General features: G+C 40.6%; 2 protein-coding genes across 2 annotated transcripts; both read left to right on the top strand.

Moving 5' to 3' along the window:
- Positions 1-3024: 3024 nt before the first annotated feature.
- On the top strand, positions 3025-9649 carry im:7147486 (uncharacterized). Its single transcript, XM_059338464.1, has 2 exons — positions 3025-3420; positions 6186-9649. The coding sequence occupies exon 2, from the start codon at positions 6235-6237 to the stop codon at positions 9253-9255; it is 3021 nt and encodes a 1006-aa protein (XP_059194447.1). The 5' UTR covers positions 3025-3420; positions 6186-6234; the 3' UTR covers positions 9256-9649.
- A 2575-nt stretch (positions 9650-12224) lies between these two features.
- Positions 12225-14966, top strand: LOC131975735 (uncharacterized). Its single transcript, XM_059338488.1, has 2 exons — positions 12225-12415; positions 12893-14966. The coding sequence occupies exon 2, from the start codon at positions 12935-12937 to the stop codon at positions 14483-14485; it is 1551 nt and encodes a 516-aa protein (XP_059194471.1). The 5' UTR covers positions 12225-12415; positions 12893-12934; the 3' UTR covers positions 14486-14966.
- Positions 14967-15144: the final 178 nt, after the last annotated feature.

Below are 15144 nucleotides of genomic sequence, written 5' to 3'. Positions count from 1 at the left end.
CTAGAGGTCACAGCTGGTTTCGATATACTGTATGTCCACCAGATCCAGAGAAGATGTCAGGGGTAGGCTGTTCTCTCCTGGACCCTATCATTTTATTTATTTTATTTTATTTAACCAGGAAAGTCTTATTGAGATTAAAAATCTCTTTTACAAAAGAGTCCTGGCCAAGACAGGCAGAAGCACAGTTAGTTACAGACAATCATTTAAAAACAACAGAGAACATAAAAATAGAGTCACAGTCAGAACATCATCAAACAAAGCATGTAGAGACAGAAGAGCCAGCTTCAACATCATGAAGTAAGGATTTAAGCATGTTTAGAGAAACCAGCTCCTTAAGTTTTAGTGCATTTTGCAGCTGGTTCCATGAAAAAGGAGCAGCATAACTAAATGCCCTTTTCCCCAGTTCAGTACGGACTCTAGGCACAGTCAGTAAAAACAAGTCCTCGGAGCGGAGCTGATACTTTCCTGTGCTTTTCTGAATTACATATTTCTGCAGGTATGTAGGAAGAACACCGAGGATGGTTTTATAAATAAGGATATGCCAATGATGGAGTCTGCGGGTGGACAGGGCAAACCATCCAACACGAGCATACAAAGAGCAGTGGTGCGTGAGGGTTTTAAAATTAGTAACAAATCTCAGTCATGGAATCTACCTGACTAGATGAACCCACTGTGAGTTGGGTTCTCTGTGTTAGATTCTATCTATTATCTTCATATATGCCAGAACTTGTGCCCTTGAAAACAATAATATATCAAATATTATGAGGGGTGAAAAATCAGTATTGTCTGAGGCCCGCAGATGGGCTCACAGCAGTGTCTAGAAGGTATCCCTTCACCTGCAAATACTCTTGCAAGACTTGCTGCTTGACAACTTACCTTAACCATTCCAGGTCAATGCCTAACATCAGCTACAGTGGTGTATGCTGTAGTTGCAGTATGCAGTGAGGTGCCAGTGCCACTGAAAGGGCAATTTGTAGGGCACTTAATCATGTTTTGTCCATTGAAAGGGCACCCTTGAGGTCACTTTACCATGTTTTGTCCACTAATACCCCTTTTCAACCAAGCCAATTCCAGATCCGGTTCAGAGCCCATGCCTAATCTTGAACCAGTTCCTTGCATTTCGACAACCAAAGAACCGGCCAGAAGTTCCAGAGCACCAGCAACTCTTTGCTGGTCTTGAACCACAAACCGGGATTATCGTCACCAACAAGACCGACTAAAATGTGTTTCTTTGATTATTAATTCTTTAACTGCAATGTGATTTATACGGGCTAGCATTTGCGGGCTAACGTTAGCTTACAACAATGGCTAACACCAACATCTTGCCTTCAGTATTATCAAGACTGTAATCGGCGTCCATAGCATTCAAGACGAGCAGCACAAATGTGTTGTACACGTCGTGTTTGGACGGCAACTGTACTTTATCACGTTTTGTCCACTGAAAGAGAATCCTGGAGGGCACTCAGGTTATTATCTACCACCGGGGCATCCAAGAGGGCACTTTAGCCACGTTGACAACATGATGAGCCATTTGAGGTCAACACCTAACCCTTCCTGGTCAATGCCTAACCACAACCATCTCATGAGAGTTTTGCAAATGTACCTTCTAGACATGACCTAGACCCTCTTAGCAATAGATGCATGCACTTAAAAAAGTAAATTATGATATTCTGTGTTTCCTTTTTTCACAGTAGTTTATATTCTATCAGGTTTGAGATTTTAAGGGGCAAAGTATCTCTCATGACCTGTGATGTGAACAGTGGCTACAGCATGGGTCTCAAACTCGCGGCCCGCAGGTCAATTGCGGCCCCTGTGACGATATTTTGTGGCCCTCACCTTTATATGAAAGTGTGAGTTTTATATGAATGGCACTTTACCGTGTTGTGTGTGGAAGGTCCCTTTATTGCGCCATCTGGAGCTTTGTTTCACTTGTTTCTATGACGACGTTTACAACAACAACAACAGCATGGCGGGTAATGAACAGCCCGGTAGCAGTCATCTTTTAGGCGCTCGCTATCCTGCTACTTTCTACCATCTGCAAATGTCATGATGTTCATGTCATCAAGAATGAAATGAGTATCGAGTGCAAAAACAAAGGTAACTGCTACCGGACCGTTTATTATCTGCTGTGTTATTGTTATCAGAAGAAGTGGAAATGTTATGTAATATAATTTTGTGTGATTTTTTAAATAATTTTGTGTCTTTTTTTAAATTATTTTGTCTTTTTTTGGTAATTCTGTCTTTTTTTGGGTAATTTTGTGTCTTTTTTTTAGTAATGTTGTGTCTTTTTTTGGTAATTTAGTGTCTTTTTGTAATAATATTTGTCTTTTGGGGTCATTTTGTGTCATTTTTTTAAAGCAATTTAGTGTTTTTCATTCATTTTGTGTCTTTTTTTTAGTAATTTTGTGTCTTTTTTGGTAATTTTGTCTTTTTTTAATAATTTTGTGTCTTTTTTTATTATTTTGTGCCTTTTTTGTCTTTTTGTAATAATTTTTGTCTTTTGGGGTCATTTTGTGTCGTTTTTATTAAGTAATTTAGTGTTTTTCAGTAATTTTGTGTCTTTTTTTGGTCATTTTGTGTCTTTTTTAGTAATTTTGTATATTTTATGTAATTTTGTGTCTTTTTTAAATTATTTTGTCTTTTTTTGGTAATTCTGTCTTTTTTTTGGTAATTTTGTGTCTTTTTTTAGTAATGTGTCTTTTTTGGGTAATTTAGTGTCTTTTTGTAATAATTTTTGTCTTTTGGGGTCATTTTGTGTCTTTTTTTTTAGTAATTTTGTGTCTTTTATGCTCATTTTGTGTATTTTTTTTAGTAATTCAGTGTCTTTTTTTAGTCATTTTGATACTGCCTCCTGTGGCCCCCAGGTAATTAGAGTTTGAGACCCCTGGGGCTACAGCGTCAACCTGAGACGCAGCCATGGCACAAGGTAGACACTGACACACCCTGTTCTGCTACTCTGCCTCTGATTGGCTGACATTGATATTCTTCAACCAATCTCACTCCTCACGGCAGCACCGGTTGGGATACAGACAGTTTGAATAAGGTTAGGACCATAGCCTGTATAAAATATGTTGGGACTTAGCGCCTCACTTTATCATAGGCTACTAAACAGCTCAGTAAGCGTGGTGGCGCACCGCCCAGCGCTTTTCCTGAGGGCTTGCATTGAACGCGCATGCGCAGTGTGAACCTAACCCTACTGTGTTTTTCCGATCCGCGCCTGGTGCAGCTGCAGCTCTCGGCTCGGCGCTCTTCCTCCTGGCACAGCATCACATTTGTTCTCAGCAGAACCGAGCAGAGCCGTGTTTCCCTTCAGAGCTTATGTGGCCGTGCGTGGACAGATGTCTGCAGGGCCATTTCTTCTCCTCCAGCTCCGACATTGTGGGTCCACTTTGAGGAATCACGTGAACGCTCCTGAGGCTGGTGAGTAGGTGAAGATAGAAAGGGTTGGCTTGCTGAGCAGAAGCTGCTCCATAGGTCATGGTAGCTAGCTTCATTTCATTTCTCCGGCCTTCTGCAGGAACGTGGCCGGCCACCTCCCCCTGTTTAGCTTTCACTAGCAACCCTAATGAGATGTTTGATCAAGACTTATGAGTAGTAATGTCAGGTAGCAACTGTAGCAATGGTAACAGATGCATAATGAGCACACGAGCTAGCAAAAACGATACAATGTCACGGTATGCAAGTGTTTTAATGAAACAAAATTCATAGCTTATACTTGTATACCATAGTTATATTCGTTAGCATTGTGGTCAGGATTAGCAGGCTGTGTAGCTTGACATCTCCAAGCTGGTGCCTTTTTTTGTCTGAGCAAAGGTTCCTCGGTGTTGTGTTCACGTCCACTTTTTGGCTCGGTGACTTGTGGTGTTATTTGCTTGTAATCATTTCATTTTTTGACGGATTTGAGTGTATGCTATTTTTAACCAATCAAACACCAGCTTCTTTCATTTTAAATAGTTACATTGTACATATCTTTGTATTGATATTTTTAAATAGTTCCAATTTTATTTTATTTTTTCTATATATAGTCACCCTGTTATAATAATCACCTAACTCGTTTTTCAAGTTTTGCAGGAAACACAAAAAACTTCACCAAAAGTGTAACATATGACACTTATTGATCATTTCACTCAAAAAGGATGTAACAAAGGATGGCTATTGGCATAGTAATAACACTGTGTGTAAATTATGTAACTTAAGAGAAATAAATGCCTTTGTGACTTAAGCAAGATATGGTAACACTTTATTTTGAAGGTGTCTACATAAGAGTCACACAAGCCTGTCAGAAACATGACATGAGTAAGTATCATGAGCATTAATGACACTTCAAAGTGTCATTAATTAATTAAAATAATATGATATATAATATATAAATATGTAATAATAGTAATAGTAATAATAAATAAGGCTGGTATAATAATAATAATAATAGTAGTATATTACAGTATATAGTAATAATAATAGTAATGTCAGCAACTGTATAATAATAATAATAGTAGTAATAATATTAATAACATAGCAAAGTGTCATTAATTAATTAGAATAATATGATATATAATATATAAATATATAATAATAGTAATAATAGTAATAGTAATAATAATAATAAATAAGGCCGGTATAATAATAATAATAATAATAATCGTAGTATATTACAGTATATAGTAATAATAATAGTAATGTCAGCAACAGTATATATAATAGTAATAATAATAATAATAATTATTATTATTATAATAATAATAATAGTAGTAATAATATTAATAACATAGCAAAGTGTCATGCGTAGATTTAGTGCATTTCAGTAATGTTGATTCTGGCAGAGGTAGATGAGTTATAGAGTCTTATTGCAGAAGGAAGGAAGGACTTCCTGTATGGTTCCTTGGAGCAGCAGGTTGAATGAGTCTGTGGCTGAAGCTGCTCTTTAGCTTGTTCAGTGTTTTGTGGAGGGGGGTTGTCCATGACAGCATCCTGTCCTCCACCACCTCCTTCAGGGTGACAAGCTTAGAGCCAACAACAGACTCTGCCTTCCTGATCAGTTTGTTCAGTCTGTTGGCTCTGCATGGTTTTTCCCTGTTGTTGGGGATAAAGTAGGAATGCACATGGTCGTGGGGAGGCTAAAGCACGCTATGCAAAGCCAGTGGAAATGGTGCTGAAATCTGCAGCTGTGGAATGTGATCCCATCTCTGCAGAAAGAAAGACCTGATGGATAATGTGACCATAGGTGGGCGGGGCTGTGTCTCTTCATGTTGCTATCCAGGGCATCTCACAGGTGCTCTCTGGAGCTGGATGCTGGCAGAAAATGCAGGCCAAGGTTGAACTGACTAAGCATGGTGTTTTCTTCATATTATTTACAGACCTGATTAAGTAATGTTCAAGCTGGATGGGTTTTCTAAAACCCCACCTACTAATGAACCTCATGCGGGAAGCAACATATGAAGTTATGTCCCTTTTTATTATTGCTTATATGCACAATTTGTACTTATTTGATTTGAGTGGTCAAAAGAAATCGTACCAACGTAATATTGTTGTCACAACAATCTTACGTTGGTGGGGGTGGGGTAGGGGGATGCATGACTATTTTTTTTTCATGCATGCCAGTTCTAGCACCCCTGGAAAATCATCTTTATTTTAAGTTTATTTCATTACGTTTATTAACAGAATGTCAGTTGCACTACTGCTGAAGTTCTCACTTTTTTTCGTGACAGTATATATCTATATAGTATATATAGACAAAAGTATATATTGCCAAAATGACGAATGAAGGATGAAAAATTAGGAATACAAAATAAAGGGTACCGTCTGATTGTTTCATATAGACTGTTTATTGAATAACCAAAAAATATGCTATGTCGTGAAATGTCATGATCGAGATGTAAGATGTCTTGTATTGTGATAGATAGTTGAATACAAACTGAAAAACATCTGTAACAAACACAAAATATCTCTTTTTTTCTCTTGCTTACATTGCTTTAGTTTCCCATCAATATGCATGAGTAACCACATTTCACATTTGAATGAATTAGAATTTTAAAAAAGTATTTTGGTGAATACAGGAATACCAGTAGAATTCCAAAAAAGATTAAAGGTTGAGAAATGTATTTTTTGCAAGCAATGTGCGCAATGTGATTGTGTGCCCATTTCCACTTGGAAACATAATTCCTGTGTATGTTGTGTGTGATTTACAGGAGACTTCCAGGCCCACAACACCTGGATTGCCTTGAACGTTTGGCTGCCATGATGCTCGGTTTACAGGGAAGTACGTCGTCTGCCAAAGTGTATCGTTGTGTGGCGTGTTCAGCCACCTTCAGTGGATTGGCCTCCTTGTTAGTCCATCAGGCTACCCATGCTAGTGCACTCTCCAAGGCCTCCGCCCCTCCAAACCCAAACATCAGCCCAAATGAAGCACTTTTTGCAAACATGGACTCATCCAGTGAGCACCCCATTCCACCCACACTCCCGCCTGAGAGCCCTTCACCATCCTTTTATATTTGTGATTGTGGAGAGGAGTTTCAGGACTTCAGTCTGATGCTGGAGCATAAGCAGTCACATGTCCCTCAGATACAGCTACTGCATCCTCTGGATAGTAATAGTGTTCTCTCAAGCAGAACGTGTAGTGATGAAGTTTTTCCCTCCCAGCATGTATCATTAATTCCAATTGTCAGTCAGCCAGGTTTAGTCCTCAGTGGCCCCTCTACCTCAAGGTTTCCAGCTGTCGAACTACCCACATTAACAGACAATAAAGCTGATGTTGGCCTGGAGGATGGCATTGCCATAGTAACCACTCCTCAAGACCCGAGCACACCCCTTCAAGATGACCGTGAGAAGCAACTTGAGAACCCATCAGCCACAGCACAGCAGATACCAGAGGCTGTAGACGACATGCATTTGCAGAACAAAACGTCTGATCTGGGCAGCGAAAAGAGCGAGAGTTTACTTGAAAAAAGCTCCCTAATGAAGTTGGTGGCATCTGCATACATGAAGCGCTTTCCCCAACCTCTGTGTCAGACTGACAATGATAAGTTACCCGCAGTTACCCTCAAACAGGAAGTAATCCCTGTTGATATCACACAAGGAGCAAAAACTGAGGTGCCCCCAATCCACGATCTCTCTATTGCACAATTGAGGCGGCTACTTTCAAAACCTGGCATAAAGACAAAAGCGCCATCTATCAGCAGAATTCTTGAGTCCAGTAAGAAAAAGGTTGTGTCTCTGACTCAGACTTTCTCACCTGTTGTTGTTCTTGAAACCCGGCAAAAACTCATGGAGCCTGGCAGTAACGGCACATACGGGAAATATCAATGTGGGCGCTGTCGAAGGGTCTTTCAAAACATGGACAAACTGACAGAACATCATTTCTTGCACAAGAAAGAGAGAATTAAATGTTGTCGTCGCTGCAAACAGCTCATCATTGGGCGGCTGCCTTTACCTGACAATCACATATGCCCTCAGTTTGGAAACAAGACCACACAGCCATCAAGCTCTTTAAAAAAAAAGTTACCGTTCGCGCAAAAAATAGTGCCATTCCACAGTCTAAACAATGCAAAAAAAGTCTTTTTTTGTCCATTGTGCAAGCACAGCTACGCCCGGAGGTGGAACCTCAAAATGCACAAGTGCCAGGGCCCAAGGCAGGTCCCCCCTCTGCAGGCCAACCCCTCCATGCTATCATTAAGGTCAAACAGTGAAGCCAAAACAAATGCAGCAATTACAGACGGATCTCAGAACTGTAAGAGTGTTGCTGTGGGCACTGAGGTGACTGGTCGTATCAAGGTGGAGGTGACCTCTCCCAATAGAGAGCAGTCTGCAGTTTCACAGATGGCCTGGACTCATCCAGCAAAAGGTTTCTCCCCGTTTTACCCAAAGTCTTCCATGATGGAGCAGCACACGGACGCCTCTCTGTGTGGGATTTCGCTCCAGGAAGGAGAGGAAAACAGCAGCTGGGATGCAGCAGCTGTCGATGATGAAGACTCTGATGAAGGGCAGTGGACGATGCCCTTGGATGATGAAATGGAGGTGCTGAGCTCTCAGGAGAAAGCCGGTAATAACGTCGAGGTGAAGAAGTCTGTGTCAGCTCAACATGCAGAAATGGCGCCCGCTGCCCTGCGCTATTTTGTCAGCGGTGGCGTGAAACGCTACCCTTGTAACAGGTGTCAGAAAACGTACAGCCGGCCGTCTACTTTGAGGCGCCATCTACGTTTGTGTGGATTTAGACCACGTGTATCTGGGGGCGCAGCACAGACTGGAGGTCAAGGTGCAATGCCACTAACTGCCAACAATGTGAAACCAATGTTTGCTTGTTTTGTCTGTGGGAGGAACTTTAACCGCAAAGATAACATGATGGTTCACAGGAAGAAATGTCAGTTGCAGCGTACATTGAATGATGGTGGACAGGTGGATAGAGGGGCTGTGCAGCAGAGTCTGCCTGGCAATGCAGCAGATGGTAAAACCATCGAGGATGATGGAGGCAACTGGGGCATCATGTCCCTGCCCTCGGTGCTTCCGAGGAGAGTGACGTGTGAGTGCGGGGTCGGGTTCACATCCCCGAGGCTCCTCCTGGAGCATCTGCAGAAGCATGCACAGGAGTCCTACACCTGTCCCACTTGTGGCGAGACTGTTAATTCCTGGGCAGACTACGAAATCCATCTGCAGATCCACATGCATCCTCATCACCAGCTGCTGAAGGGACTGCAGCCTCAACGATCTCAGCCTCTTTTACTTCGATTTCAGCAGCAGCCGCCTCAGCAGCAGCCGCAGCAGCCGCCTCAGTCAGTGCATCCGCCTCCACAGAAGCAGCCGCGCACAGAGCAGCTTCAAACTTCCACAAAGAAGCAGCGGATTGTATGCACACGATGCGGCAACACTTTCTCTACTCGCTGCTCTCTTCGAAGGCACTTATCCTGGAACCGGTGCAAAGGCGTACGAGCTGCAAATCCCGCTAACCCCCCCAAAACCTATCACTGTTCCCACTGCAACTCTGACTTCCCCAACACAATCAGCCTCATGTTTCACCAGAGGAGCGGGGCTTGCAAGCCCGCCATCAAGCCTGTGCGTTGCCCTGTTTGTCTCCGCTGGTTCGGCACCATGGACGGATTGCAAAAACACTTGCTCACTCACAAACAGTCGTGTGAATCATATCGTTGTGATGTGTGTCAGGGTACATATCCAAACCTGAAATCACTCAAAAACCACCGCAGGAGAATTCATCGCATCATGGCTGGAGATTCCAAGCCAAAAACACAGGAACAGCTGGCTTCTTAGTGACACTTATACAGATTTTTTTTACGTAAAATAGTCTAGAATGGAGGTGGTACATTTAAGAGCAGACCACGTTTTATTATTGTGAGTTATTTCCATATGTGCCAATTGTATAATTCTTTTTTTTTTTTACCGGCCATTTGTTATTTTGACACTGTACAGCCACATAACAACTTTTATTTTTTAGAACAAGTCTGAGTGTGTTATACTATCTTGCCACAGTAGAAAAAAAAAAGATATATTGTACTTTTTTTTGTCTTATCAAAAAGTTAATTCTTTCATTACATAGCCTGGTTAGCCTGTAAATGTTTCTGAATATTTGGTAATCAAACTTTTATCACAGAGTTGGTGATGTAGCTTGTTGTTGTGCCTGGTGTTAATAAACAACATACCAGTAGTATGAAACATATTCATGTTCATCATTTTGTGTGACATAAGCTTGAATATGTTATGTGCTTTGAAGAAATATTTTTTTTATCGATCCGTGTTTTGCTCTGGCTTTTTTCTTCTTAAAAGTACTCTGATAATCAATAAAAATTATTTTTCAGACAATAATAATGATACAAATTTAAAAAATGTCTCATCCATAAGAAAATGGTGTAAGTAAAATAAAAGAAACTTGTAGGACCCAAGTCCAGGCTTAAAGGAGCAGCGTGTTAGATACTTACATTTTGGGTTTTTTGTTAAATGCAGCAGTGTAGTGTAGACGGTGGTATATTTTGATAATTGTGCCTTTATTACAGCTTTCATAGATATTTATAGGTATTTTGTCTTCCCATTAGATGACCCACTGGGGCGACAACATGTAAAGTGAGTATCAAAGTGTCAATAAGTCGTTTGTTGTGTTCAAAAGTTAATTTGATTAAGAAGAACTTCAAAAGTTCATAGTGTGCATTTTCAAGTTAATTAGGTACATTTACCTCCAGATTATGCATGGGCTGTATAAAAACAATTATTGGTGTATAGTTTATTTTGAAGCTGGATTTCCAGCTGGGCTCATACTTTATTTTTAAGAATTTAGGGTATTTATAAATGTAATTTTGTATTTGTACTCATACTAATCAAACTACCGCCAAGCATATCTCTTCTTTAGTATTCTGGCATAGAAAAACTAGATTTGCAGCATCTAGCAGGTTTATCTAGACTGGACTTAATTAAAAGTTAGGTTTACAAGCAAAATACTTTGATTACATTAGTTGTGGAGTAAAAACTAGCTAAAAACCACATATTTTTATTTTATTTTTTTATTACATGTGTTGGTTGAGTCACACATTCAATGCAATGATGACCCAATTTGTGCTTATCAATTATTTTTGCATCATAATATTTTGCATGGACCAAAAAATAATAATAAAAGTCTATAAATAGTCTTGGGCCACAATACCTACAACACACACTTTTATTACAATTTTCTCTAAACGGTTTTGATATGTAGATTTTTAAAAGCCTAATTAAAGTAATGTAGAGGTAAGAATGGTATTTAGAATGTAATGGACATTTGGTCAGTCTTTCCCACAATAAATACTTTGAGGTACAGACCATTTACGTGATTAAGGTCATGTTTAAGACATGTTATATTAAATGCATTGTGTTTTCTTTCAACTGGCTATACTTAGTGTGTATGTGTGTACAAGACAAATAATTAATATCTGACTTAATAATTTCAACAAAATATTTTCTGTCTCACTTGGTGCTCTGTATGGAAAGTCCCCAAAGGACATAGGTTAAAAATAACACACTTCTAAAGATCTGATCTATTATAGTGAAGAGTCTTGTTCGTTAAAAAAAAACATCCTTATCTCCCTTGCTCTCATAAAATGTTTTACTGCAATTTTCCCAATAAATGTGCTCTGTTGGCCACACCCCCATATGTGCTGCTTCACAATCTGGAGTCCAAGAAAGCGCAGGAGCGTGACTTCATGACGTCACGACGTAAAAACGAAGCAGCATGGAGTCCTGCTGCCAGCTGAACTCTAAAGTTCTGTATTCTCCAGAGGTTTCCATGTCCAATTTAGTGCGTCAACTCTTTTTCATCAAAGGTTAAAAAAAAAACGCCTCGACCCAGTGTAAAGTGTTATTTTCCCTTGTTTTGCAGATATTTTCAAATTCTGCAGTGTGCATTCAGCATTTTAATTTGCTCTTTTATGTTTAATGTTTTTTTTTTGTGATTTTTGTGTATTTTTATGTTTGTTTTTTTGTATTTTGTTGTGCGTTTTTATGTGTGTATTTTTTTGTCATTTTATAGGGTTTTTTATGTGTGTTTTTATGTGCTTTTTATCATTTGTGTGTTTTGAGTGTATTTTATGTCTTTTTTTGTAAAAAATAATGTTTTGTTTGTTTTTTGTGTGTATTTATGTCTTTATGTGTGTTTTTTGTCATTCTTTGTGTACATTTTTGTGTGTTTTTTCTGTTCAAAATGTTGATCCAGTTAGTTGGTTTATAGATAGATAGATTACTGTATTCTATCCATCCATCCATCCATCCATCCATCCATCCATCCATCCATCCAAAGCCACTCGTCATTCCTATATGACCTGATCATTTTTTCATTTTGACTAACTGGATCAACATTTTGAACAGAAAAAAAATGACAAAGACAAAGAATTACAAAAAACACACATAAATAATAAATACACACACACACAAAAAACCCACACATAAAAACACAGGCAGGCAGAATGAAAAAGAGTAAAAATAGCTCCAAACTCCAAAGGGTTAACTGTAAAGCCCAGATATACTTTTACAGTACTACATCAGGGATCAGATGGGCTGCATTCATTAGGTTTGAAATAAAAGCCTCAGTGTTGTGTAATTCACAGAGGAGAAAAATAATTTCACGGTTGTCAGTAGGATGTAAGATCCCAAGAGATCCTGAAGGTGACTCAGCATGTCTGGTCGGTAGGTGTCAGTATATCGGCGCCAAACCCGGAAGTCACTCTGTCAAAGCGCGCCATCCGTAGAAGAAGAGCGGGGTGTTTCCGGTTGCTTTCTGGTGTTGCTAACTGGGCTAGCTACTAGCTGCCACCTCCTCCTCTGAAATACCGGCGAGTTATCCCGAGCGTGAATGTCTCACAAAACGTCAGTCCACAAGCTGTTAGTGGTTTATTGGAAAGATAAATATCAAGATATTAACTCGGCGGTCCTGTGGTTTTTCATCTGAAAGGTAAGCTAACGTTATTGTGCATGAGCTAGAAGAGGCTAACGCTAGCATAGCATCGTTAGGTTTGTAGCAAAGCAAGGGCGCAATCTACAAAACAGCAACGTTATACATTTTAATACGTCACTAGTTAGCGTGTTTTTTTGCAAATATTAAGACGTGTGGATTAATTGTATGGTACATATGCCACCGTGTTATTTGGATGGGTGACAACGGGATGTAATTCACAGCATATAGGGTGTATTATAAGAAACAATATGGCAAACAACCTGCTCCACTCCGCAAATTTATTTTAATTAAGAGGCGGGCAAATATTGAAATAAGGTTGGAAGTGATTTTTAAACCAAGATGTTTCTCTAGCTTCGTTAGCATAGCTAGCTCCTGCGTCGGATAGCATCACTGACCAATTATGAGGTGTAGCTGTATCGAATATTTGTATATTCTGTCTTTCATTGCATTAATTCCAACCACTGTCTCCAACAGGAAAGGTGCTCCAGGGGCCTCCGCATAAACAGTGAACACAAGATGTATGTGATGATGGAGAGAGGAAAGAAAAATGTCCTGGACGATGGTTTGGGCAGAGACTTGATGAACGCAGGGCGGTTTTGCTTCAGCTGTGAGCAGATATTTGCAAATCGGAAATGCCTGGAGGATCACTTCTGTCCTGCTGTAAGTTTCATCTGCTCCTGTGGAACTGAGTTTGCTGAATACAGAGACATGCTGGAGCATAGCACTACACATGAACCAGGACACCAGGTGCTCGATCATGGAACAATAAGGAAGCGCAGAATTGAGAAGCACATCGAGGAGGAGGAGAAGCTCCACCGGCTACAGACCGGTGAGGTTGTATGGAAGTCAACTAAAATGAACAATGTGCCATCAATGTCTGTGCAGAAGAAGCCAATGCTGCAAGCATCCATTTCATCAGCTCGTATGCCACAAGTTCCCATGCAGTCTGCACAGATTTCACAAGTGCCTCAGATGTACCACCCTAAGTCAAAAGCACCTTTGCACCCAAATCCCATTCATAGTGAAAAGGACATGCAGAATATTTTTGCAGGTGTGGGTGCACCAACAGTGGATCTTTGGACACTTTACCAGCCTGTAGTGTTGGTGCAAACAGTGCGACACTTTAGCAAGACGAAGCCCTACACTTGTGGTAAATGTGGGCTGGGTTTTACATCAAAGACCTCTCTCATCTCTCACCACAGCACTCATGTCACGGATAAAGTTTCTGGATGCATAGGCTGTGGGCTGCTGCTCTCCAGCAAGAAGATGGTGCCTCGCTTCCATGTTTGTAAGGCACCCAACACTGCTACCAAACTGAGAATCATCACTGCGAAACCGCTGCGTATGCCGATGCCAATTGCTGCCATTACAGCTAGAAATCCCAGTGTTCAGTGGCCTCGCGCCACTTCCTCTCCACAGCTGAAAAAACAGAACCCCAGTGCAGCCAGTAAAGGCAGTCGGGCACTTATGACTTCCTCCCAGCAGTGGAAAAATCAGAAAATCCAAACATACAATAAAAGCAATCAGGGGTTCCGTGTCTCTCCGTCCCTGCAGGTAAAGAGTCAGAATCCCGGTGCAGCCATGAAAAGCCGGTATCCCACCATTCCCTCCATGCAGTTGAAGACGCCCACAAAACCGGCATCAGTTGTATGGGGCAAAACAACACAGGCATCCTCTGCATCAAATGGGTTCCCATGCCGAGTCTGTCATCTTCCTTTCGATACAGCTCAGCTGCTGCAGAGGCACAAGTGTGTCAAGGCACGAGAGTTCATGGCTCAGCACCTGCGAGGTGGCAAACAGCACTTCAAACTAAAGAGCGTGACACCAATGGCCAGTCCCAGTCCTGCTCAGCTTAATGGTGAGATAAAACGTGGGGTTCCAGCTTCTGGTAACATAAATAAAGGCCATGTGATGGCCGTCGGCCTGGACAAAGGACAAGGGGCAGTTCCTGTGAATGGGATAACAGGAGTGGATGCGGATGATGATTGTTACATAGTTGAAAGTGGACCAGACAAACCTGCTGAGATGATTTACCAAGTAACCTCATCCGTCCCTATCAAGACTTGACAAATCTAGAGAGGCACATCCATTTTGCATGTCACATTTTATGTTTTATGGACCAAGTGCATTCCTGTTTGAACAGTATCTACTTGTTTAAGGTCTTTGCACAGGAACACAACGCTTTCTGGCTTTCTCCAAACTATTAAAGGCGAAAGAAGTTAGGATCACTAGTAACAACCATTCATCTTAATCAAGCTGGAATTGTTTTGTCAGTTCTGTAAACGGTCCAGCCATTGTGCCCATGCATTATGATAGAAAATGTAAATCAATAAAGTTACTTAATAAAATATTCGTGCACGGTTTACCCATGTTTGGTGGGATAGCCAGGTACTGTCTTATAGTTTTTGTTTTTTAAATATGTTTTTAGTATGATCAGAATGTGTTGTGTGCAGCTTTGGGAAGTGACCACAATACCATGGGTTCTTACCGGCTTTGTCAGACTTTAAGAATACAGTATATGTTGTATTAAACTATATTTTCAAACTCACTGTCTGTGTGTTTATGGGATAATGCTGCATGTTATATTATCAAGGTTATTCACATGATAAACAGACAAACTGTTATGGTGCTTTTCACCCAGCAGCACTAATAATGATCCATTTGATGGCAGGGTGTGACATGTAAAGAGTTGTGTGCAGTGCAGTGAATGCAAGTAACTAAAATTG

Source organism: Centropristis striata, chromosome 8, assembly GCF_030273125.1.
Source record: "Centropristis striata isolate RG_2023a ecotype Rhode Island chromosome 8, C.striata_1.0, whole genome shotgun sequence".
In the NCBI taxonomy this organism is placed as follows: domain Eukaryota; kingdom Metazoa; phylum Chordata; class Actinopteri; order Perciformes; family Serranidae; genus Centropristis; species Centropristis striata.
This window is presented reverse-complemented; position numbering and strand designations above follow the sequence as displayed.